The following is a 27,776-nucleotide window of genomic DNA, read 5'->3' as shown; positions in this document are numbered from 1 at the left end:
CGGCCCGGTGGGTTAACTCAGCTTATGGAAATACCAATGTGGAAATGGGAAATGATCAACATGGACTTCGTGGTGGGGTTACCTCGCACTCAGCGCAAATTCGACTCAATTTGGGTAATAGTGGATCGACTCACCAAATCAGCTCACTTCTTGCCAGTCAAGTCCATCGATACTGCAGAACAGTATGCTAAGCTATATATCAAGGAGATAGTAAGGCCTCATGGCACTCCACTTTCTATTATCTCAGATCGAGGGGCCCAGTTCACAGCCAATTTTCGGAAGAAGTTTCAGCAAGGTTTGGGTACTTAGGTGAATCTTAGCATGACTTTCCATCCACAGACTGACGGTCAAGCAGAGAGGACTATCCAGACGCTTGAGGATATGTTGCGGGCTTGTGTCTTGGATTTCAAAGGTAATTGGGATGATCACTTGCCGCTTATAGAATTTGCTTACAATAACAGCTTTCATGCTAGCATTCAGATGGCCCCATTTGAGGCATTGTACGGAAGGAGGTATAGGTCTCTGATTGGATGGTTTGAAGTGGGTGAAGCAGAATTGATAGGGCCAGACCTTGTGCACCAAGCTATGGAGAAAGTTAAAGTCATTCAAGAAAGGATGAAAACTGCTCAGAGTTGCCAGAAATCCTATGTGGACGTTCGTCGAAGGGAATTGGAATTTCAAGTTGATGATTGGGTGCTCTTGAGGGTATCTCCTATGAAGGGAATCATGCGATTCGGGAAAAAGGGAAAGTTGAGTCCTAGGTATGTCGGGCCGTATCGGATCGCTCAGAGGGTAGGGCGGGTGGCTTATAGGCTAGAATTTCCTCCCAAAATGTCATTAGTGCACCCGGTGTTCCACGTGCCCATGTTGAAGAAAGTGATTGGAGATCCATCCGCCATTGTACCAGTCGAGACCATCAAGGTTAATGAAGAGTTGTCATATGAAGAGGTTCCGGTTGCTATTCTTGATAGGCAAGTCCGTATATTGATAAATAAGGAAGTTGCTTCAGTCAAAGTGTTATGGCGAAGTCAACGAGTTGAGGAAGCCACTTGAGAAGCGGAAAAGGAAATGAAGGAAAAATTTTCCCATCTGTTTGAGCAAGTTTAGTAGAAATTGTGCGAACTCTTATCTCTACAATAAACTAATATTGTGTTCAAATTGGTTCCTTCCTAAATGCTGTTGAAATTTCCTCAAGTTGTGCAAGAATTATAGGTGTTGTGATTGTCTTAAGTCATGTGAACATCTCTCTGGTAAATGAAAGTTTTATAAAGACTCTTGTGATAAGTAAACAACTAATGGTAGTGTAGATTGGTAATGAATTACTTATATGCATGTAGTATGTTAAAGTGGTCAAATTATGTGGGACTCATTGAAGTGACTAATTTATGTGCAAAATGTAGCAAGTGATTGAATACGTGCAATTGTTGAGGTAATGAAATGTATACCAGCTGTAGGGATAGTTGTAATTGTGTAATGGTACTTGGAATTGTGTTTCAGGGGCTCTCTGACAGGTAGATATGTCTAAATTACAAAGGAAACTTTGGAAAAAATTTTCAAAAATATGAGAGTTAGTCAAAATTGGGAGTCTGCATATGATGTTTTCAAAAACCAACTGATTTTCAAGATCCTCATTCGAGGACGAATGATTTTAAGTGGGGGAGGATGTAAGGCCCCGTAAAAATTTGTGCTCAAAACCTAGTAGCTCATAAGGTCAGGTTCTGATCTAAGTATTTAAAAATCAAAGAACCAAGTTTTTCCAGAAAAGTACTATTTTGCGGTCCAGAATGCGGTCGCAAATCAAGTATGCGGACCGCATTTCTGCCGCATAATGAGTCAGTGGTTTGGTTAAAATTAAGGTCAAAATGTGGTCCATTATGCGACCGCATAACTGATATGCGGACCACATTTCTATCGCAAAATGAGTCCATGTGCCAGGCAAATTTGTGGTCAAAAATGCGGTGCATTATGCGACCGCAAATCGTGTATGCGGACCGTATTTCCGCCGCAAACCCAAACAGAAGAATTAGATTTTTGGAGCACTTTTGCGGTCTATTCTGCGGACCGCATTTCGTCTCTGCGATCGCAAAGTGCGACCGCATATCTGACTCGGGTACCTTTTTTTCTAAATTTTAAACCCGACCCCCTTTTTAATAAAACACCCCAACCCCTCCCATTTTTTACAACTTTTCTGAACAAAATAAGAGAGAGGAAGAGAGGGTTCTTGAGAGAGAGTTCATCTTCTTCAAAACTAACCGGGCCAGGAAATTTCAAAGTGAGTGTCTTCATCCCCATTCTTGCAGGTAAAATCCCTAACCTATTTTCATTAATTTTCAGGTTTAATTAAGGGGGAAAAAAGTCTCACGCATTGATTCTTGATAATAGAGGTTGAAACATTCATGCATGTCTTTTAAAACCTAAAATCTGGTAAGAGGGATTGGGTAGGAGTAAAGAATTGTACAAAGGAGGGTAGATAATCTAAATATGTTCGGGTAGTGATTTGAACTTTGATTCTAAGAAATATGTGTTAATTTGTGCACTAGATTGACGTTTCTAGGCTTTTTGGTGAAGTTGAAAGTAGAAATTAAAAGGGAACTCGACTCCAGGTATGTATGGCTAACTTCGACCTTTGTAAAATCACCGTGTTTGGTGTTTGGGTGTTTGGTATGTGATCTCTACGTGGGTTGTCTGTGAAATTCTTGTGATTGGTATGGTTGAGTGTTCGTGGTTATGTCTCTCGATATAATGATGTAAGTAATTGGCAATAAACCAAGTGTGTGATTGTGAATGTGCTATGTGGTAAGAATTGTGAAACAAATGATGGAAGGAAATGGTAATTAATGCAATTGGAACAGCTGTGGTAATAACATATATGGCTTGTCGGGGGAAATTCTCGTTGTAACATAAAAAGCATATGAGATGTGGAATGCGATGGAAATGGTATTGATGTCTATGGAAGTTCTTGTAAATTGTTGTTGTTGCTCTTTGAGAATTGTTGTTGTTATTCCTTGAGAATTGTTGTTGTTATTTGTGAATTGTATTTGTTGTGGTATTGTTTGTGAATTGTGATTGTTCGATGGGATCGGGTTGCGCGCCGCAACACGAAATAATAAGGTGTGGGTTGTGGTAATAAGGGTGGCCGAGGTAATAAGGGTGGAAAGTGATCGATATCACTATTGAAATGAAAATATGAGAAAAAGTTGTGAAATCATTGATGTGAAAAATGTTGAAGGGGAAATGGAGAGATTGTAAACTTGTTTGGCTTGATTGTTTCCTTTCATGTGTATTTGATTGTTGATTTCATTATTACTTGTTACTTGTGTATGGTTTGAGTTTACTTAGGGCAAAGTTTGTTCATACATACCAGTACAATTCAAATGTACTGACGTCCCTTTTGCCGGGGGCGCTACATTCGTGTTATGATTGTAGGTGGATCCATTGCAGGTACTCCAGTCCACCGACCCTAGCTCCCCTTTACTTCTCGTCAGCTGAATTGGTGAGCCCCTTTCCTCTCGGGGCCCTGCGTGGCTCATACCGCTTTTGTTTCGGAGTCATGTTTTAATATTTGTGTAGGTATAGCCGGAGCCTTGTTACCAGCAAGTATTGTACTATCCTTTTGTATCCTTAGAGGCTCCGTAGACAGTAAATGTGGGTTACGAACTTATGTAAAATGTATTTTGTATGTTGGGCGATGTAATTTGTAAACCACGATAGGTAATCATGTTTGTTATTGTATATTTCGTAAAAAGGTATTTTAATTATAATGGCTATTTCTTTTGATTAATGAGTAATGAAAATACGGGGTAACACGTGGGATAGGAAAGGCACCCAGGTCCGCTTGACTGGGGCTACCCGGTAGAGCGCCGGTCATGTCCCTCGGTTTTGGGGCGTGACAAGCATGCTGCATATAGGAAAGCCTTAGGGAATTTTCAAAACTGCACTCCCCTGAAGCTCTTTCTGTCATTTAACGTTTCTGAGTCTGATAAATTTTTAAAAAAGAGTCCCTAGGCAACTTCTAGGTTATAACTTCTGGGTATAAAGGTTTGGTCTATTTTCGCACAGTCACTTAGAGATCCTGCTTTAGGACTTTGATTAATAAAGACCTTAAGTGTGTTTGAGTCGTGCTGCTTGTATGTTTACTTGAGGAGGAAAATTGAGCCTTTATCTACTCCTTCTTGTTCTTGTTTGCTCAAAGTCCTAATTGTTTTGCTTGTCGCCTTAGAATTTTGACCTTTAAAAACCTTAGGGGTTTGTCTAGAACTACCTATAAGTGGAGGTCCTAATTCCCTCCGGTACCACTAAGAAGGGACGGGTAGCAGCACGCAATTGGAATCCGTGACCAACACTCGCTTTGCATGACCAATAAGGGGATGGGAAAGGTAGACATGGATATGATGACCGGTGCACTAATGCCACGCGTAGCCCCTTTCCAAGGAGTGATTACCGGGCATTGTACTGATGTGGTCCTATAGGCTAACCAACCTAGGACCTCCCTCTTCCCAAATCCTTTGCTTGAAACTTCATTTTTCCCTTTTTTTTCACAACCTGTTTAAATTCTTATTTGTTGCCCAACATGATCTACTTGAAATTACTTGCTTCAATTGTTTATTTATGAACTAATTTGTGAATATAAGTTCGGCCGGGACCCACAGTTGTGGACCAAGAGGGGTGTCTAACACCTTTCCCTCGAGGTTACTTCGAGCCCTTACCCTAATCTTTGGTAATGCAAACCAACCCAAGAGTTAATCGCTCTAGGTGCCCTAACGCACCATAATCCGTTAGGTGGCGACTCTTCAAATACCCAATTCCCAAAAGGAAATGAGTCATTACACCCCATGAATGTCGAAACCCGGACTTCTCCCCGCGAGGAGGGGGAAAAAAGGGTGCGCGACAGCATGGCGACTCTGCTGGGGATATTTTCAGGCTCTTATCATAATGAACTTATGAATTATTCCAAGCATGCTTCATTTCGTACCCTTCTCCCTTATTTAAATTTAACTGTCTATTATAAGAATTTATGATTCCTTTATTACCCCGAAAACTGACTTGTCTCCTTGTTTTCCTTTCTCTGTAACTTTCTTTTCAATTATTTAAATACAGTATTTATTTCTTCCTACGTGAAAATACTTTCCTACATGTTATTAACTGCTGCATCAATCATGCTCCACATCATAATCCACTCGTGCGTATCAAATCCTATAGCAACGCTTTAATGAGTGGTTGCGCTCTTCCTATTTACTACCCTTAAATTCGAAAAGGCTTATTTGCGGTAAAACCAGTCGATCAGCGGTGCAGTCAACCGTTCCTTGCCTTCCCCATCAAGTTGTCCGCTTGAGGGTACCAATCTAAAACCCCATAGAAACCTTACTCTGTTTAAATTGTCCATGCATCATGGTCAAACCTAGTCAGCTCAGTTATGTTGTCCACATAATGATCCTTTAAGATAAGCCTTATCCATAGTCCATCGGGTTTTCCATAATCCTAATGGACGCAACCATGTTCTGTGCATTAATTTAGAGAACTAAATGTCAATATGCTGATCATAAATGTATAAATAGTCGAGTCTGGTAGGGGTAAGGTCTAACCTTTTGTTTTGCAGGAAATGAAGCACGAGGTCCCCAGCTTCGGTATGGTTAGCACACCCTCACTCTTGCTAGACTGGTGGAGGAATCTTCCATCAAATGACCAAATCAATGAATGGAAAGAGAGGGCCGCCAAATCTAGTGAGAATCTTGAATATCTGGAATACAGCCTGGAAGGAAAAGTGAGGAAGAGAGTCGCCAACTGCCAAAACGCTGAGGAAAACGGAGAAGGGCATTTAGCAAAGGCATTCCTGCTAATGAGCCTACGCGAACTTGGGGATTTGATCGACAAGAGCATTCAGCCTGAAGGAAGTCCTTCCGAGACCAAATAGATTAGGTTTACTTGCTTTTCAAATGTAATAAGGCCAAGTGCCAGTAGTGACTCATTTTTTATTTTAATGTCGTTTTGGGATTCGTCTATTCTTACATTATGAAATAAAGCATTTATTGGCATTAAAAGTTCTCCAAATCTACTTGTCGCTAGGCCTACCTCGGGCACAACGAGGTTCCCAAGTTAGGAGACGAATTTACATTCTTGCAATATGTGTTTAAATACTGCAAACATTTCAGGATCCTCACTGACTTGTTACCTTTTGTTTTTGCTTATTTTTTATTATTATTATTCCCATTCCTATAGGTTGGTTCGATCATAATGGCCTCATCAGCATATCACACCAGATCTAGAGGCCCTCCACCTCCTCCTCCTCCAAGCAACACAAAGAGCAGAGGAAAAGCAAAGATGGATGATTTAAGTGGAATCCGAAAGGAAAACGTTGAGAACGTAGAGACTTCCGACGGCCGCAGTACTCCGGCCCCAAATGACCTTGTTTTGAGACTTGAACAAAGGATACTACAACTGCAAGGAGAACTTGAGCAGGACCGCAATTTGGCGAATTTGTCACTAACCCTCAATGTCCCTGATATCCACCAACAGAACGCAAAGAACCCAACACCTCCTCAAAACACACAAAACCAACAGCCGCAAAATCCGACCATACCAAATCAATACACCACTCCACCATAAAATATCAATCCATTGCCGATGCCAACTCCACCACAACAGAATCAACCAATTCAGTATCCGCCAATCACCACTTACCACACTCCCCAAAATTCACCACCACTCATTCCCGATCTACAAAACTCCACCAATGATCACCACTATACCCAAGTTACTGGCACCCATCAGAGCAACCCCATATACGCGAAAACTATACCACATTCTACCCAACCAATTTCCTGTACACCAGAAACCACCGAAAAGGACCTGCTCATTAAGAACAAGGCTGAAGAGCTTAAAAAGTTAACAAGCCAAGTTCAGGGTGTTGAAGGCGATAGAGGGATTGAGGGTTTGAACTATGAAGATCTGTGCATACAGCCCGATGTGGAATTTCCAGAAGGATACAAGCCACCCAAGTTCGAAATGTTCGATGGTACAGGTGATCCCAGGGTTCATCTCAGAACTTATTGTGACAAACTTGTCGGGGTCGGGAAAGATGAAAAGATCCAAATGAAGCTCTTTATGAGGAGCCTTACTGGGGATGCGCTGTCTTGGTATATCAGCCAAAATCCCAAGAGGTGGTCAAATTGGGTAAGCATGGCGTCAAATTTCATGGACCGGTTCAGGTTCAACACAGAGAATGCAACTGATGTCTTCTACATTCAGAATCTCAAGAAGAAACCCACTGAGACCTTCCGTGAATATGCTACCCGTTGGAGGCGGAAGCCGCCAAGGTCAGGCCCGCTTTGGACGAAGAACAGATGAATAAATTCTTTGTCAGGGCAAAGGACCAGCAATATTATGAGAGGCTGATGGTTATTGAAAATCACAAATTCTCTGACATCATCAAGCTCGGAGAAAGGATTGAAGAAGGGATCAAGAGCGGAATGGTAACCAATTTCAAGGCTTTGCAAGCCACAAATAAGGCACTAAGGTGGCATATCGAAGAAGAGAGATGTTGGGGAAGTTAGCCCAAGGCCCAAAATCCCCACTTGTCTACCAAACACCGCCACCCACATACCAAACACCTCCACCCACGTACCAAGCACTATCGCCCACATATCAACCTCCATCCCCCAGATATTCCCAACCAACCTCTGTCCATCACACATATAGCTCCCAACCATCCCACTTCCAATCACCACCAGCTCATCAAAATTATCCAAGACCACGACCGAACTTTGACCGCAAGCCACCCAGATAGTATACCGGCATTGCCGAGCCCATTGACCAATTATATGAAAGGTTAAAAGCCTCCGGTTATGTCACTCCTATTCCCGCTGTGGCGATAGAAAACCCATCCCAGTGGGTCAATCCAAACAAGACTTGTGCGTACCATTCCGGTATGAAAGGGCACACCACATCTGAGTGCCGGACATTGAAGGATAAGATTCAAACATTAATTGACAACAAGGTCATACAAGCAAAGGAGCCTCACCTAATGTCCGTAATAATCCTCTCCCTGATCACAGAAGTGATGGTATACATGTGATAAAAACAAATGAAGAATGGGACCCTGAAGGGTCGATCGGGCTTATTCGGGAAGGCGACGACCCTAAGGTCGCAGTCACACTCACTCCTATTGTGGTTCAGACTCAGGCACCTATCGAGGTTGAGGTAACTACATCCGATCCGTTTGAGGTAGAAGTGGCTCCGCCCGCAGTCACCCCCACTCCATTCGAAGTAGAAGTGGTCACACCCTTCACTGTGACAGTATCAACCACACCCAGATTCAGCTCAAAAGCAATACCCTGGGATTATGTCGCTGAGGCTCGGCAGAAAGGGAAGGCCAAGGTAGAGGAATCTGATGTGGCACAGGGAATGACTAGGACTGGAAGAGTCTATACGCTTGAACACCTAGGAGGTTCAAGTAAGGAAGCCACTGCTAGGCAACCTATTAATTAGACTGGGCCAGATGACCTGTGGAGAAAAGTACAGGGGAAAGAGTACTCTGTTGTTGATCACCTGAATAAAGTCCCTGCTCAGATATCTATCCTGTCACTATTGCAGAACTCTGAGTCACACAAGAATGACTTAATGAAAGTGTTGAGCGAGGCGTACGTACCCAGTAATATCACCGACAGAGAAATGGCCAACATGGTCGGACAAGTACTAGAAAGCCGTAAGATAATCTTCCACGAGGATGAGCTGCCACCCGAGGGACGAAATCACAATCGAGCATTGCATATCACGGTACAATTTAAAGACAAGTTCATTGCTAGGGTCCTGGTTGATTGAGGTTCTAGTCTGAATATTTGTCAACTGGAAACCCTTAAAAGGTTGGACAAAGGTTTCCATGAAATACGGACCGGAAGCATGAATGTGAAGGCTTTTGATGGGTCCCAGAGGGCCACGATCGGGGAGATCAACCTTTGTTTGCAGATGGGACCAACTTGGTTCGACGTTGAGTTGAAGTGCTTGACATACCAGCCTCATATAATCTTTTGTTGGGCCGCTTGTGGATCCACGCTGTCTGTGCCCTCTACACTCTATCAAGCCGTAAAATTCGAATGGAACCGTCAGGAGGTAATTATCCATGGAGACGGGAGTAACCCCATCTACACCAGTCAAACCATTCCGGCTATTGGAGATAGAAGAAGACTAGGAGGGGAAACCTACCATCACATCGAATGGGTCAATGCTGTCGAGAAAGACAAGTGGTGGAGTAACAAGATAGAAAGCATATTAGCATGGTCTAGATATGAACCCGGCAAAGGATTGGAAAAGAACCTCCAAGGCATCACCAAACCAATACAGCTGAAGAATCATAGTACTACCTTTGGGCTCGGGTACCAGTACACATGGCAAGAATACTGGAATTGGTCGCCTCTGTAGCGCGGACCATATTACCCTCTTGAGCAACCGGTACCCCGTTTAGAATAAGCTTTCCATCAGAAAGACACAATATGGGGAACTGCTGAAGAAGAAGCACTAGCTGGGCTGAAGGATCTGTTCTTGGAAGATGAGGATATGGACTGTAGTGCCATAATTGAGGAGGAGGAGGAAGAAGGCCTCACCATTCAGACTGTGGCAAAGGGAGCTGTTCTCAGAAACTGGACCGCCACACCATCCCGAGCTCGTCGAGTCCCTAGGTAGCTTGGCAGAATTTATAGTTGTCTAGGCATTTAAATTTTTCAGCAATTTTGTTTTAAGATTTCCTTGTTTTAAGTAAATGCTCGATCCACCGAGCCAAGCTTTTGTTTGAACGATTTTCTCAGTTTTAATCAAACGTATCTATTCTTCATCATTATTCATACTATTTTTATACTTTTCCCTTCTACAGTGTTATTATTACTTTTCCTGATGAACCCGTGACTGTGACATGTAATGAGGCAACCCAGTATGAGAATAGTGACTTAGAGGAAGGAGATGAGATACCCGAGGAAATTGTCAGGGAAGTTGAGAATTTTGAGAACAAGCCTAGTCCAACCTGGACGAAACAGAAGCAGTAAATTTGGGAGACGCCAAGACCGTCAAAGAAACCTGCGTCAGCATTCACTTATCGCCAACAGAGAACGAAGAATACATCCGTTTTCTAAAGGAATATGAGGACATTTTTGCATGGTCGTATGACGATATGACCGGTTTGAGCACATCTATAGTAGCTCACAAGTTGCCTAATAACCCCATGTGTCCGCCGGTCAAGCAGAAACTCAGAAAATTCAAACCAGACATGAGCCTGAAGATCAAGGAGGAAGTTACCAAGCAGATCAAAGCCAAGGTTCTAAGGGTGGTTGAGTACCCAACCTGGTTAGCTCACATTGTGCCAGTTCCGAAGAAAGACGGAAAGGTCCGAGTATGCGTTGATTATCGGGATTTAAATAGAGCAAGTCCCAATGACGACTTCCCGCTGCCAAACATATATATCCTGATCGATAATTGCGCCAAGCATGAGCTCCAATCCTTTGTAGATTGCTTCGCAAGTTATTACCAGATCTGGATGGATGAAGAAGATGCCGAGAAGACGGCTTTTATTATGCCTTGGGGTGTATACTGTTACAAGATGATGCCATTCGGTCTGAAGAATGCTGGGGCTACTTACATGAGGGCCATGACAACCATATTCCATGATATGATACACAGAGAAATAGAGGTATATGTGGACGATGTCATTATCAAATCCAAGAGGGCCACAGATCACATAGCAGACTTGAGGAAATTCTTCGACAGGCTCAGGAGGTACAATTTGAATTTGAACCCTGCAAAGTGTGCATTCGGGGTTCCTGCAGGAAAGTTATTGGGATTCATTGTCAGTCACCAAGGGATCGAGCTAGATCCGACTAAAGTCAAAGCTATTCAGGAGTTACCACCACCCAAAATCAAAATGGACGTGATGAGCTTCTTGGGACGACTCAACTACATCAGTCGATTCATAGCACAGACCACTGTAATATGTGAACCTATCTTCAAGATGTTGAGGAAGGATGTCGAGACGAGTTGGACCGAGGATTGTCAGAAGGCTTTTGACAAGATCAAGGAATACATGTCCACACCACCAGTTCTGGTCCCGCTTGAGGACGACCTTTGCTACTTTATCTATCCGTGTTAGATGGAGCCTTTGGATGTGTTTTAGGACAACATGATGAGACAGGAAGAAAGGAGCAAGCCATATATTACCTGAGTAAGAAATTCACACCTTATGAAGCACGGTATTCTCTGCTTGAACGCACTTGCTGTGCTTTGACCTGGACAGCCCAGAAGTTGAGGCATTATTTCTGTGCCTACACTAAGTACCTCATATCCAGAATGGATCCTTTGAAGTACATATTTCAGAATCCCATGCCTACGGGGAAGTTGGCTAAATGGCAGATACTACTAAGTGAGTTCGACATCGTCTATGTAACTCAAAAGGCAGTCAAGGGACAGACATTGGCAGATCACCTCGCTGAAAATCCGGTGGGAGGAGGATACGAACCCTTGAAAATGTATTTTCCTGATGAAGAAGTATCATTCGTAGGAGAAGACATTACCGAAGCATATGACGGTTGGAGGATGTTCTTTGATGGAGCCGCAAATTTCAAAGGAGTAGGCATTGGAGCAGTTTTGGTATCAGAAACAGGTCAACATTATCCTGTATCTGCTCAACTCAGATTTCCCTGCACCAACAACATGGCGGAATATGAAGCCTGCATACTAGGGCTCAACATGGCAGTCGACATGAACATTCAGGAGTTGTTAGTGATCGGCGATTCAGATTTATTTGTGCACCAGGTACAATGAGAATGGGCTACCAAGAATTCCAAGATTTTGCCATATCTGCACCATGTGCAGGAATTGAAAAGGAGGTTCACGAAGATAGAATTCCGACATGTGCCCAGAATTCAGAATGAGTTCGCCGACGCATTAACCACTTTGTCATCAATGATACAGCATCTAGATAAGAACTATATTGATCCCATTCCGGTGAGGATCCATAATCAACCAGCATATTGTGCTCATGTCGAGGAAGAAGCAGATGGAAAGCCTTGGTTCCATGACATCAAGGAGTACTTATCAAAAGGAGAATACCCGAAGCATGCAAATCACATTCAGAAACGCACGCTCCGGAGATTGTCAAATCACTTCTTCCACAGCGGAGGGAACTTGTATGGAAAAACTCCGGATTTGGGTTTACTAAGGTGTGTCGACGTAAAGGAAGCTTCTAAGCTACTTGAGGATGTGCTTGCTGGGACATGTGGTCCGCACATGAATGGTTTTGTTCTGGCCAAGAAAATACTCAGGGCAGGTTACTTTTGGATGACCATGGAGACGGATTGTGTCTAATATGTCCGCAAATGCTTTCGATGCCAAGCGCATGCCGACATGATAAAGGTGCCGACAAACGAGCTCAATGCAACAAGATCACCTTGGTCGTTCGCCGCCTGGGGAATGGATGTCATCGGTCCGATAGAGCCCATTGCTTCGAACGGACACCGGTTTATTCTGGTAGCCATTAATTACTTCACGAAATGGGGAGAACCTGCATCTTACAAAGATGTAACCAAGAAAGTCGTCGCAGATTTTGTCAAGGATCGTATTGTCTGCCGATTCGAAGTTCCTCAGTCCATTATTACCGACAATGCCGCCAACCTCAACAGTGATCTGATGAAAGCTATATGTGAAACTTTCAAAATCAAGCACAAGAATTCCACCGCCTACAGAACGCATATGAATTGAGCCGTAGAAGCCGCCAACAAAAACATTAAGAAGATACTAAGGAAAATGATAGAGAATCACAAGCAGTGGCATGAGAAGTTACCCTTTGCTCTTTTAGGGTACCGCACCACAGTTTGCACATCAACCGAGGCAACCCCCTACATGCTGGTTTATGGTACCGAGGCTGTCATCCCAGCCGAGGTAGAGCTTCCTTCTTTAAGAGTCATACAGGAAGCTGAACTCAGCGATGCGGAATGGACAAGGAGCCGCTATGAACAATTGGCCCTTATCGATGGAAAGAGAATGAACGCAGTATGTCACGGCCAACTTTATCAGAACAGAATGTCCAGAGCTTTCAACAAAAGATCAAACCAAGACGGTTCGCACCAGGACAGTTGGTATTGAAGAAAATCTTCCCGCATCAAGCTGAAGCCAAAGGGAAATTCTCTCCCAACTGGAAAGGTCCGTATATGGTTCACAGGGTCCTGACAGGAGGAGCACTCATACTTGCAGAAATGGACGGAGAAATCTGGCCAAAACCAATCAATTCAGACGCAGTCAAGAGATACTATGCCTAGACTATTTCACATTTCTTTTATGATGTAATTGAACTACGCTTGACCTGATTCCCATTTAAGAGGGGATACGTAGGCAGCCTTATGGGCTCGGTCATATCATAATAAAATTTTCATTTCCCCAAAATCAGAAACTGGGGCAGAATTTTGAAGAGGGTCCTCAAAATTCCGGAGCAAGTCCAGCCAGCGTCATCACATGCCAGGAAGTCAGCAGTTAGTCTAGAACTGGGGCAGAATTTTTAGAAGGATTCTCAAAATTCCGAAGAAGATTCAGCAGGGTTAGCCATCCGCAAATAGTTAAAATCATCTACCAAACTGGGGCAGAATGATCCTCAAAATTCCAACATAAGAGAGCTACAATGCCTTTGAGATATGTCACAATCGCTAGTTGATCAAATTACTTGATATATCAATATGTTTCCAAAACGATTCTATTTTATCAATGAATGCATATTTTTTCATAACGGTCAGACGCTACTTAAGAGAACTCGAAGAGGGGCTTCCAGAGCAGAGCAGAGCAAGGCCGGCAGGTGAAGCAAGAACCAACCTCCCCTCATAAAACTTACGATTTCTCTTTGAGCGCAGGCACATTTGACGTAACGGTAACATTCGCGGAACATGTATACACAAAGCAAATTCATCATCCATCCGGCCATCAGACACTGAATATATCCTAGCTAAGACATACTCTACCCTTATCTGCTATTTTCTCTTTGCATAAGTCTAAGCTCTGACTCCATATCTGCATAAGGCTAAGCTCTGCCTTCCATTTGCATGGGACTAAGCCCTGTCCCGCATCCTGCATGAGTCTAAGCTCTGATTCCATATCTGCATAAGGCTAAGCTCTACCTTCCATTTGCATGGGACTAAGCCCTGTCCCGAATCCTGTATGAGTCTAAGCTCTGACTCCATATCTGCATAAGGCTAAGCTCTACCTTCCATTTGCATGGGACTAAGTCCTATCCCGAATCCTGCATGAGTCTAAGCTCTGACTCCATATCTGCATAAGGCTAAGCTCTGCCTTCCATTTGCATGGGACTGAGCCCTGTCCCGAATCTTGCATGAGGTTAAGCTCTACCTCCATTTTGATTAAGGCTAAGCGTTGCCTTCTCCTTGCATGAGTCTAATCCTTGACTCCATATTTGCATGAGTCTAAGCCCTGACTCCATATCTGTATAAGGCTAAGCTCTGCCTTCCATTTTGCATGGGACTAAGCCCTGTCCCCAAGCTTGCATGAGGCTAAGCCCTGCCTCCACCTCGCATAAGGCTATGCACTGCCTTCTCCTTGCATGAGTCTAATCCTTGACTCCATATTTGCATGAGGCTGATCCTTGCCTCCATGCCTGCATGAGTCTAAGCCCTGACTCCCCATTTGTATAAGGCTAATCCCTGCCTCCCCACTTGCACGGGACTAAGCACTGTCCCTCTTTGCACCAATATTGCTCTATTTCTACTACTATCTACCTGCTTTTCAATCGGGCTAAGCTCTGCCCTTTATTTCACAAGACTAAGCCTTGTCTTGTTAACATCATACTCTTGCATATCATGGGCTGAAATATTGCCAATTTATCCAAAGGCGTCATAGTCCAAAGGCACCATCTTCATAGCCGGAAGACACCATGCCATGGCCTGAGGATCCCTCAAATTTGCATATCATTATTCAAAGGTGTCATGGTTCGGAGGCACCATTTTCATGGCCCGAGAACATAATTTCATGGCCTGCGAATTCCTCATTAAACAATTCATGGCCCAGGACGTCATGGTCCAAGGACATCATCTTTAACCATCCGAAGACAACATTCATGGTCCAAAGGGAATCTGCATCATGTTTAAATTTTTGCAAATATGTTTGTAGCATCTTCTATCTGCAGGTAACCAGCAAACAACCGCTATACTAGCATGAGCAATCTCACTCCAGTTCCCTACAATCGTCCCGAGCCTTAACCGCTCACCGTAGCTGCTTCCACATCTCGTGTCCGTTCTTACAATAATTTCATCGGCATACTCCGCAGGTGAATCCAGAACTACACATGGCCTGATTCCTGTAAAACCAGGGATATGTAGGCAACTCAAAAACCAGAGCTTGGCCTCTATCTATCAAAGCATCCCATCCGGTCAAAATTGGCCATCATTTATTTACCCGAACACTCTTTCATCCTTCCCGGATAAAGAGGGACAACTATTGATACCCAATTTTTCCCTATATTTTTATATATGCATAAATACCTTCAAAATAACATATATATGCATATATAAGCATGCACAAGGCCTTTATTATTTTTCCCGTAATTTTAAGGGTTTAAATTGAGTTATTTTCCCCTTTTTTTATCCATAAAACCCCCAATAAATATTTTCCAAATTATTTTTATGATGATTTACTCATTTAATTTCTATACTTATGTCAAAATATGGCTAATATTTTTCATGCATTTTTATAATTACATTTAGTATTTTTTAAGCTAAATTGCATATAATTGCAATGTTAGCCCTTTTAATGAATAATCATATTTTATATGCATAAAATTGGTCCTTATATTTTTAATATGTTAATTATGTATTTTAAATCATTTTTTGGCACCTTGAATTATTTTCCAAAAATTACCTATTATTTTATATAAATTAAACTAGCGAAATTGGCTATTTAAATACTAGCCGAATTGGGCTTTCAATTGTAGCCAAAATCGGACCCCTCCCCAGCCCAATCTCCTATCAAATAACCCGACCCAGGCCCGAATTACCCCTACCCGACCCAAGCCACCTTAAATCCTGGCCGTTGATCTAAAAGATCAACGGCCCTCATCCCTCCTTTCCTTTTTAATTCTTAAACGACCCCTAACCCTATTCATTCCCATACCACCGCCGCCTTCAGATGCTCTCGTCTCTCTTCTCTCTCACACCCTAATCATTCTTCAACCGCCGCCTCCTTCTCTGGTCATCTCCGGCGACCACCTCTCAACCCCAAGCCTCCAATGGGTCTCTCATCGCCTTGCTCATCATCTCTGAGGCCTTCAAGGGTCCTGTGCCATGCCGATATGGACCTAGGGTTTCTGTTTCTGTTGTTCATGGCTTCTCTGGTATGATTTTGGGCAAAATCACACCATATATGTTACGATTTATGGAGTTTTGCAATAGGTTCTCTCGTTTCTATTTGGGTTTCCTTTGAAACCCTAACTCTCGTTTGAATCTTTTAGATCTGGGTTATTTTTTAACGCTTTAAGTCTGTTTCTTCCAATGATTTGCACTATTCTCGAATTTCTTCTGAAAGATCCTCAGTTTTAAACCATTTTTGCTTTCTTTAAAAAACTAGGATTTCTCGGAGTTTCTTCCGCACTTGTTTTAATCGATTTTCTTTATGATTAAAACTATTTCCTTGCTCATTTTGACTGATTTTATGTGCCTACTGCTCTTCAACTCGACTCTGTTAAAAAATCCCATATCTTTAAGACTTTCTTTGCTTTTGTTCTGTGTGTTAGCATGACTACTTGATCTTGTTAAGTTTCTGTTGGTTACCATGCTTCGAGTGGGTTTTCTACTGAGTCTTTAGCCTGCTTAGGTCACTTCTGTATGATTGTGTTTGCTCATCTCTAGCTTCTCTCCGTCTATATGGCTGACCTGGACTGTTTGGTACGTCCATTTGATCTCCTCTATTTATATGTTGAAAACGCAGAATCATGACTCCCTCTTGATTGATTCTGATTTTCTTAATTGTTGGTGATTGAAAGGTTTTCTTTGAAAGCCCTAAAAGCTTTGCCCCGTCTGTTTAAGCTGACTGATTTTATTACCATATTTGCTATGATACTTTATTTCTACTGAGTTGTGTCCTTAATGAAGGTTTTATGAATTTAGTCCTAATCGACTACTCTATGCTTACTGAACCTTGACCCCTTCCTTATTTAGTCATGCACTGATTTTTCTTCTTGCCTTATATGATACTGAATCTTCCCGTTTGATTTGATTCCCTTAACTTAAGGAGTACTTCCTTGATTCTCTAATTGATTGATTCTGAGTTCTTAATTTATTGTACTACTATGATTCTTACCTTATTTCATTACATAATTTCAACTATAAATACCCTAAGTCCTTCATTAACACGAACACTGGTTTTCAAAAACTACCTCTCTTACTAAAAACCTCTGCTCTCCTTCTCTGTTGTGCTACTAGATACTGTTAGCCGGCTGAAAGCCAAGGCTAATCATCTGTGCTCTTTGGTTCTTTCATTCAGCTTACTTCTACCCTCACTGGTATGTCCTAGTTTTGATTTAAAGCTCCAACAAAAATATGCTTCTCCTATTGTTTCACTTTCTTTTATTTCTAGCTTGCTTCTACTTGTGGTTTTGTTGTGAAACTTGTAGTTAAGTTTTATTATCAGCATGCTATCATGTCTCCCTTTCCCTTCAGATCAATGTATATGTGTGATTCAAAGCATGCTTTGTCAACTGTTTTTTATTTCTTGTGTGCTTACCATCCTATGATTCCCCAAACCCTTATCACCCATTCTATGTGCTTGTATTTCTCTTGACTGGTGTGTGATTATGCCAGGGTCAATTATCTCTGAGCATGTCCATAACCAGTCTTAAGATCTTTGCTGGCTTGTGCAGCCAAATGTCTATGTATCCCTAACCCCTCGACCCCCATATGACTACTGAATTCTACAAACTAGCTGTGTGTGATCTTTTCTTAAGGTGTTTAAGCTTGTTTACTACTCCAACCTCTTTTCAAACAATCTTTGTTGCTTTACTAATTGCTTTCAAAACAGACTTTCCAATATAGTCTTTAATAACCTTTTTCCAACTCGTGCCCTGCACTTCCACTTTACTCTTCGTCAATAAGTTTTGCCCCCTCTAGTATGTGTACTGCTTTGGGATCTTTTGAGAGCCCTCTGAACTCTGGCATACTGAGGCTGGCCTTTCCACACTGCACTGTTTCAATTCTTGGTTGCTAAGTCTAGGTGTAAGCACTGTCCGGGGTCCTTAAGGCCCTTATGAAACTTTGATGCGCCTAGACTCATATTTGTCTATGGAATTGAGGCATACGAGACTATTGGAGGCTTTAGGAAACTTGGGCCTAATTGTAGGCTCCCTATAGAATAGCTTCTTGATTTTCTATTTTACTTATGTAATTCATTCATTGGCCTGTAATAATTTGTAAATAGATATTTGGGGTACTTAGTAAAAAGTGTGGGTAGATGTATACTTTATGGGGTAATATGGGTAGAAATCCTGCTCTTAGGATCTTACTTTTTAAATCTGCCTGCTTTGCGCAATAGAAAACATGCTCATAGGGATTTACTCTTTTAAATCTGATTGCCTTGCCTAATAGAAATCATGCCTATAGGATCTCACTTCTAATTTCGTTTGCATCAGATAGAAATCATGTTCATAAGGTTTTGCATTTTGTCATGTTAGAGACCATGTTTATAGGTCCCAAACAATCATGCCTTAAATCGATTAAGATATAGATGCCATGCCTATAGGACTCAACTCCGATTCAGTTTTAATAAGCATTTCTGTATGTTGCTAAAATCAGTAATACGCCTAGATGTCATGCCTATAGGGATCTATACTCGCAATTCTGTCTGGTAATTAAATTTGGCCTAATAAATCAACTTCATAACGCCTAGTTCATTTCTAAAACCGGTTTTATTAGGTGTCAAGCATTTTCTGAAACAAGTTCTTTCAAAATTGCATATAGGTATTAAAGGAGTCTATTTCGAAAACCTGTTTGTCTCTGCATTAATATAGACATAGTATTGTAAGGCCCCGTAAAAATTTGTGCTCAAAACCTAGTAGCTCATAGTGTCAAGTTCTTCGCGGCGAGCCGGACCCTTTTGTACTGATCTAAGTATTTAAAGATCAAAGAATCAAGTTTTCCAGAAATGTGCTATTTTGCGGTCCAGAATGCAGTCGCAAATCAAGTATGCGGACCGCATTTCTGTCGCATAATGAGTCAGTGGTTTGGTTAAAATTAAGGTCAAAATGCAGTCCATTATGCGACCGCATAACTAATATGCGGACCGCATTTCCATCGCAAAGTGAGTCAATGTGTCAGTCAAATTTGAGGTCAAAAATGCGGTGCATTATGCGACCGCAAACCGTGTATGCGGACCGCATTTCCGTCGCATACCCAAACAGTGGAATCAGGTTTTTGGAACACTTTTTGCGGTCCATTCTGCGGACCGCATTTTGTATCTGCGATCGCAAAGCGCGACCGCAAACCTGACTCGGGCTCCTAATTTTCTAAATTTTAAACCCGACCNTATGGTAGTTTTTGCTAATAGGTTTCTCTCGTTTCTATTTGGGTTTCCTTTGAAACCCTAACTTTCGTTTGAATCTCTTAGATCTGGGTTATTTTTTAACGCTTTAAGTCTGTTTCTTCCAATGATTTGCACTATTCTCAAATTTCTTCTGAAAGATCCTCAGTTTTAAACCATTTTTGCTTTCTTTAAAAAACTAGGGTTTCTCGGAGTTTCTTCCGCACTTGTTTTAATCGATTTTCTTTATGATTAAAACTATTTCCTTGCTCATTTTGACTGATTTTATGTGCCTACTGCTCTTTAACTCGACTCTGTTAAAAAATGCCTAATCTTTAAGACTTTCTTTGCTTTTGTTCTGTGTGTTAGCATGACTACTTGATCTTGTTAAGTTTCTGTTGGTTACCATGCTTCGAGTGGGTTTTCTACTGAGTCTTTAGCCTGCTTAGGTCACTTCTGTATGATTGTGTTTGCTCATCTCTAGCTTCTCTCCGTCTATATGGCCGACCTTGCCTGTTTGCTATGTCCATTTGATCTCCTCTATTTATATGTTGAAAACGCAGAATCATGACTCCCTCTTGATTGATTCTGATTTTCTTAATTGTTGGTGATTGAAAGGTTTTCTTTTAAAGCCCTAAAAGCTTTGCCCCGTCTGATTAAGCTGGCTGATTTCATTACCATATTTGCTATGATACTTTATTTCTACTGAGTTGTGTCCTTAATGAAGGTTTTATGAATTTAGTCCTAATCGATTACTCTATGCTTACTGAACCTTGACCCCTTCCTTATTTAGTGATGCACTGATTTTTCTTCTTGCCTTATATGATACTGAATCTTCCCGTTTGATTTGATTCCCTTAACTTAAGGAGTACTTCCTTGATTCTCTAATTGATTGATTTTGAGTTCTTCAATTATTGTACTACTATGATTCTTACCTTATTTCATTACCTACTTTCAACTATAAATACCCTAAGTCTTTCATTAACACGAACACTGGTTTTCAAAAACTACCTCTCTTACTAAAAACCTCTGCTCTCCTTCTCTCTTGTGCTACTTGCTACTGTTAGCCGGCTGAAAGCCAAGGCTAATCATCTGTGCTCTTTGGTTCTTTCATTCTGCTTACTTCTACCTTCACCGGTATGTCCTAGTTTTGATTTAAAGCTCCAACAACAATATGCTTCTCTTATTGTTTAAGTTTCTTTTATTTCTAGCTTTCTTCTACTTGTGGTTTTGTTGTGAAACTTGTAGTTAAGTTATATTATCAGCATGCTATCATGTCTCCCTTTCCCTTTAGATCAATGTATTACCTTATGTGTGTTTCAAAGCATGCTTTGTCAACTGTCTTTTATTTCTTGTGTGCTTACCATCCTATGAATCCCCAAACCCTTATCACCCCTTCTATGTGCTTGTATTTCTCCTAACTGGTGTGTGATTATACCAGGGTCAAATTATTTCTGAGCATGTCCATAACCAGTCTTAAGATCTTTGCAGGGTTGTGCAGCCAAATGTCTATGTATCCCTAACCCCTCGACCCCTGTATGACTACTGAATTCTACAAACTAGCTGTGTGTGATCTTTTCTTAAGGTGTTTAAGCTTGTTTACTACTCCAACCTCTTTTCAAACAATCTTTTTTGCTTTACTAATCTCTTTCAAAACAGACTTTCCAATATAGTCTTTAATAACCTTTTTCCAACTCGTGCCCTGCACTTCCACTTTACTCTTTGTCAATAAGTTCTGCCCCCTCTAGTATGTGTACTGCTTTGGGATCCTTTGAGAGCCCTCTGAACTCTGGCATACTGAGGCTAGCCTTTCCACACTGCACTTGTTCAATTCTTGGTTGCTAAGTGTAGGTGTAAGCACTGCCCGGGGTCTTTGAGGCCCTTAGAGAACTTTGATGCACCTAGACTCTGATTTGTCTATGGAATTGAGGCATACGAGACTATTGGAGGCTTTGGGAAACTTGGGCCTAATTGTAGGCTCCCTATAGAATAGCTTCTTGATTTTCTATTTTACTTATGTAATTCATTCATTGGCCTGTAATAATTTGTAAAAAGATATTTGGGGTATTTAGTAAAAAGGGTGGGTAGATGTATACTTTATGGGGTAATATGGGTAGAAATCCTGCTCTTAGGATCTTACTTTTTAAATCTGCCTGCTTTGCGCAATAGAAAACATGCTCATAGGGATTTAGTCTTTTAAATCTGATTGCCTTGCCTAATAGAAATCATGCCTATAGGATCTCACTTCTAATTTCGTTAGCATCAGATAGAAATCATGTTCATGAGGTTTTGCATTCTGTCATGTTAGAGACCATGTTTATAGGTCCCAAACAATCATGCCTTAAATCGATTCAGATATAGATGCCATGCCTATAGGACTCAACTCCGATTCAGTTTTAATAAGCATTTATGTATGTTGCTAAAATCAGTAATACACCTAGATGTCATGCCTATAGAGATCTATACTCGCAATTCTGTCTGGTAATTAAATTTGGCCTAATAAATCAACTTCATCACGCCTAGTTCATTTCTAAAACTGGTCTTATTAAGTGTCAAGCATTTTCTGAAACAAGTTCTTCCAAAATTGCATTAATCTCATTAGATACCATGCTTATAGGTATTAAAGGAGTCTATTTCAAAAACCTGTTTGTCTCTGCATTAATATAGACATAGTATGCTGCATATAGGCAAGCCTTAGGGCATTTTCAAAACTGCACTCCCCTGAAGCTCTTTCTGTCGTTTAACGTTTCTGAGTCTGAGAATTTTTAAAAAAGAGTCCCTAGGCAACTTCTAGGTTATAACTTCTGAGTATAAAGGTTTGGTCTGTTTTCGCACAGTCACTTAGAGATCCTACTTTAGGACTTTGATTAATAAAGACCTTAACTGTGTTTGAGTCGTGCTGCTTGTATGTTTACTTGAGGAGGGAAATTGAGCCTTTATCTACTCCTTCCTGTTCTTGTTTGCTCAAAGTCCTAAATGTTTTGCTTGTCGCCTTAGAATTTTCACCTTTAAAAACCATAGGGGTTTGTCTAGAACTACCTATAAGTGGAGGTCCTAATTCCCTCCGGGACCACTAAGAAGGGACGGGTAGCAGCACGCAATAGGAATCTGTGACCAACACTCGCTTTGCATGACCAATAAGGGGATAGGAAGGGTAGACATGGATATGATGACCGGTGCGCTAATGCCACGCATAGCCCCTTTCCAAGGAGTGATTACTGGGCATTGTACTGATGTGATCCTATAGGCTAACCAACCTAGGACCTCCCTATTCCCCAAATCCTTTGCTTGAAACTTCATTTTTCCCTTTTTTTTCACAACCTCTTTAAATTCTTATTTTTTGCCCAACATGCTCTACTTCCAATTACTTGCTTCAATTGTTTATTTATGAACTAATTTGTGAATATAGGTTCGGCAGAGACCCACAGTTGTGGACCAAGAGGGGTGCCTAACACCTTCCCCTCGAGGTTACTTCGAGCCCTTACCCTAATCTCTGGTAATGCAAACCAACCCAAGAGTTAATCGCTCTAGGTGCCCTAACGCATCATAATCTGTTAGGTGGCGACTCTTCAAATACCCAAGTCCCAAAAGGAAATGAGTCATTACACCCCGTGAATGTCGAAAACCGGACTTCTCCCCGCGAGGAGGGGGAAAGGGGGGCACGACAAGATCTGAAAAGATCTGAGCCCTAATTCTAGGCGAGTAAAATAGTCAAGAAACTCACAGAAGTCACAATAGAATGCACGTAGCCAGTTATACGGAACACTGAAGAAGATTTCCAACCAAAAATAGAACCATAACAGATTTTGAAAAGATCTGAGCCCTCACTTTAGGGCAAGGTAAATTAGGCAAAAAACTCTTAACTTAAAAATCGGAGAATATTCATAGATAGACATGCGAAAACATAAGAGAGATTTTTAACAAAAAATAAGAACCAAAATTTAACATATCTAAAAAGATCTAAACTCTAACTTTAGGGTGAATGCAGAATCCGTGGAATCTCCGAGATTCGTATTCCAAAGAGATGAAGAAAAAAATGAACCTAGATGAGAAAAGGGGAAGGTTCGAACCAGATTTGGTTCAAAGCAAGAGATCCACTTGCCATGTTAGGTAAGTGATTATGTAATACCATAATCAGTTAACCAGTAGCGAGACAAGATGAATAAGGTAAGAAGATCACTGATGGTTCCATATCTGGTTAGGATCGATGGGAGATTGGGGTGACATCGCTTAGGGTTTCAGAACAGGAGGAGAGCAGCATTTAGGGATGGCGGGTTTGGTCAGAATGGCTAGGGTTTGGGGGAGGGTAGATTACTTAAAAGAAGGGGCGAATAAGGGCCGTTGATCTTGAAAGATCAACGGCTAGGATTGAAGAAGGGGTTTGGGTCGGGTATAAAACGGGTATTGGGTAAGGGTTATTTGGTTTGGGCTGGGGTGAACTGGGTTAGGATTTTAAGTAGTCGGGCTGGGGTAAATTGGGTTGATTTGGGTAGTTTTAGGTCCGAAATTAAATAAAATGAATACTAAAAATATCCGTTGTGCACTAAAATGACATAAAATAGTTTTTTAATATTTTAAAAATACAAAAGAATATTTTCTGCATAAATAATATAATTATACATTAATATGGGCTATTATTGCAAAGATGTGCAATTTAGCTTAAAGGATGTAAATGTAATTATAAAAATGCACTAAAAATATTTATAACCTAATATGGAAGTAAATGATGAAATTAGATGACAAAATCATTATAAAAATAATTTATGATGCAATTAATGAGCGTTTACATAATAAAATATGGGAACAAATTCATTTAAAAATCTTTTATATTATAAAAAATTGGGAAAAGTGCTTGTAGGTGTTTATAAATCAAATGATGATGCATATGCACTATTTTGAAAGTATATATGTATATTTAAAATATATGAGGCAAAAATTGGGTATCAACATCAGTATAACCGACCCCATGTACTGGTAAGTGCCGAGCCTAACCTCAACGAGGTAGTGACGAGGCTACGGCGGGGCATTCACAATATAACCTGCATATAGTGTATAATAAAGCAAAAAGAAAATACGAAACAAAATGGAATAATAACTTGCAGCAAAATAAATACGGAACTCAAATATCTTATCAGAACACAGCAATAACCAATCCTTAAGAGAGATATATTGCTACAGAATAAGATCACAGCAGAAGAAGAATACATAAATAATAAAACAATGCGGCGCTCATCCCGATCCCACCATATAATCAGTAACAATATGAACATTCACCCTTATTACTCATGTTGCGACGAGCAACCCGTTCCCACCAGCCCACCCTTATTGCTCCTCATTATATCACCCTTATTCCTCCTGTTGCAGCGTGCAAGCCGATCCTACCTGTCCGCCCTTATTACTCCTGTTGTGGCGCGCAACCCGATCCCACCAGACAATCATATTTCACCCTTATTACTCCTGTTGCTGCGCGCAACCCGATCCCACCAGACAATCACATTTCACCCTTATTCCTCCTGTTGTGGCGTGCAACCCGATCCCACCATATCAGTACCAATCACACAATAAAACAAGTATTTCATAATTTAGCTCAAAGCCCTCCACAACATTTATGCCTCAAACCAAAGTAAACGAAAATCTATACAATTATGAAACTTCATCAATTAATACTACACAGCGAGACCAACCAAAATGTACCATGAAGCATCGATAAGCCAACTTAAACCAATAATGTGATGCAATAAACTACGGAACAATTAATACCTTCAATAAAGATAACGACATCTAACAAGTAATTAAACATGGAAGCACCAATAATAATGTAGCAGTTAAGACAGGAAAACAATATATTAGGAACGGGGAAGGGAACTGGTAAACAGATAATTTGGCGGCGCATAGGTACTCGTCACCTCACCTATACGCCACACACATGGATTTTCACGTAGCAATTAAGTCGGGATCCCTAATCCCTCAAGTCAAAGTTAGACACAACACTTACCTCAATCCAACGGCCAACTCAAAGCTCAATTATCGCTTTTCCTCTAGTTTCCACCTCCAATCCACTCGTATCTAGTCATAATTAACTTAATAACATCAATTATCGCTAAAGAAATCAATTCCAATGCATAATTATAAGTTTCCCAACATTTCCCCAAAAAGTCAAAAATCGACCCCGGGCCCGCTTGGTCAAAACCTGAAATTCGGACCTACCCCGATTACCCATTCACCCCCGAGCCCGGATATACAATTGGTTTTGGAATCCGACCTCAATTTTTAGGTCTAAATCCCTAAATTTCGAAATTTCTAAGTTCTACCCAAAAATCACCAATTCCACCATGAAAACCCCTAGATTCTAGGATGAAATCTTGTAAAAAGAAGTAAAAGATTGAAACAAATGAGTTAAGAATCATTTACCTATGATTTGGGGAAGAAAAAGTCTTTGAAAAATCGCCTCTTGTGTTCTAGGTTTTGAAAAATAGGAGAAAGAATGAAAAATTCCGTCTAAGTCCAAACTTATCAGCTGCAGATGTCGCATTTGCGACCTGAGCTTCGTATTTATGAAGCTCGCAAATGCAAAAAAAGTATCGCAAATGCGAACATTTTGTCGCAAATGCGATCCCTGGCTTCTGCAAATGCGGACTTATTCTTTGCAATTGCGAAGCTACCCTCTCCCTTCCCAGGCTCGCATTTGCGAGCCAGACTTCGCAAATGCGAAGTCTGCAGACCTGAAGCATACCAGCAAAATTCTTTAAGTCTAAATCACTCCGTAGCCTATCCAACACTCACCCGAGCCCTCGGGGCTCGAAACCAATCATGCACACAAGTCTTAAAGCATCATACGAACTTGCTCGCGCGATCGAATCACCAAAATAACACCTAGAACCACGAATTTAACACCAAATTGCATGATATTTTCAAGATAGTTTTAAAACTTCTATTTTCTCAACCCAAGGTCCGAATCACATCAAATAAACTCCGTTTCTCACAATATTTTACAGACATGACTTAAATATTAACCTGTACCGGGCTCCGGAACCAAAATACGAGCCCGATACCAATGATATCAAACATTAATCATTTTCTCAAAACCATTAAAATTTCAGTTTTACAATTTTCATCAAAAATTCATTTCTCGGGTTAGGGACCTCGGAATTAGATTCTGGGCATACGCCCAGGTCCCATATTTTACTACGGACCCACCAGGACCATCAGAATACGGGTCCAGGTCCGTTTATCCAAAATGTAGACCGAGGTCAACAAAAATTAACTTTTTAGGCCAAAATTATTATTTCCTCAATTTTTCACATAAAAGTTTTCCGGATACACGCCCGGACTATGCACACAAATCGAGGCGGCATAAAATGAGATTTTTAAGGCCTCGGAACACGGAATCAGGTTCTAAAAAAGAAGATGACCTTTTGGGTCATCACAGGTAGTTTCTCCCACACAAAGTTAGGCAAGATACTTACATCAAAGAAGCTAGACCGATATTCGAAAATGACCTTCGCGTGTGAAACTCCCTCCGGACGGCTCAAATCTAGCCAAAACAATATCATAACATAAATAAAACTTATAAAAAATAATTTTGGATAATAAAGCTTCGATCTTGATAGAGAAATAAAAAGTCAACTCAAAACGTCAACCACAGGCCCACACCTCGGAACCCGATAAAATTCACAAAACCTGAACAACCATTCTGATACGAGTCCAACCATACCAAAATTATCAAATATTGAAATCAATTCATCCTTCAAATCATCATTTTACATTTTGAAAGTTTTATACAAAATTTCCCATTCTTCCATTCAATTCACTAATTTGATGATGAAAATAATTATGGAATCATGAAATATAATACGATTCGGGTAAAGAACACTTACCATAATGAACTACTTGAAAAACCCACGAAAAATCAACACTAACCCGCAGAAGCGCTAACACAGCCGCAGAAGCGATCCTTCTCGCACCTGTGACCCTTGGCACACGGGTGCGACCTACGCACCTGCGCTTTTTCACCCACAGAAGCAGACCTCTGTCCAGGCTTCCATCGTAGAAGCGACTAGATTCTCGAAAAAGCGACTTCGCCTCTGCGACCAGCCCTCCGCAGATGCGGATACACCAGAAATCTACCAAACAGCCTTGATAAAAAATGATCTGAATCTCGTCCGAAACTCATCCGAGTCACTCGAGACCCCATTTGAATATACCAATAAGTCTCGTAACATAACACGGACTTACTC

At 41.1% G+C, this 27,776-nt stretch overlaps 1 protein-coding gene across 1 annotated transcript in view; it reads right to left on the bottom strand.

The window, feature by feature from the left end:
• Window positions 1-6,764: 6,764 nt before the first annotated feature.
• The window catches only part of LOC109214740, a 76,503-nt gene continuing 55,491 nt past the window's right edge, over window positions 6,765-27,776 (bottom strand). The window contains exon 4 of the mRNA XM_019378691.1: window positions 6,765-6,846. Within this exon, the coding sequence (XP_019234236.1) occupies window positions 6,765-6,846 (82 nt within the window). The remainder of the gene's footprint in view (window positions 6,847-27,776) is intronic.

The sequence above is a fragment of the Nicotiana attenuata genome, unplaced genomic scaffold (genome assembly GCF_001879085.1).
Source record: "Nicotiana attenuata strain UT unplaced genomic scaffold, NIATTr2, whole genome shotgun sequence".
Lineage (NCBI taxonomy): Eukaryota > Viridiplantae > Streptophyta > Magnoliopsida > Solanales > Solanaceae > Nicotiana > Nicotiana attenuata.
Note: the sequence above shows the minus strand (reverse complement) of the source record. Positions and strands in the feature narration are given on the sequence as shown.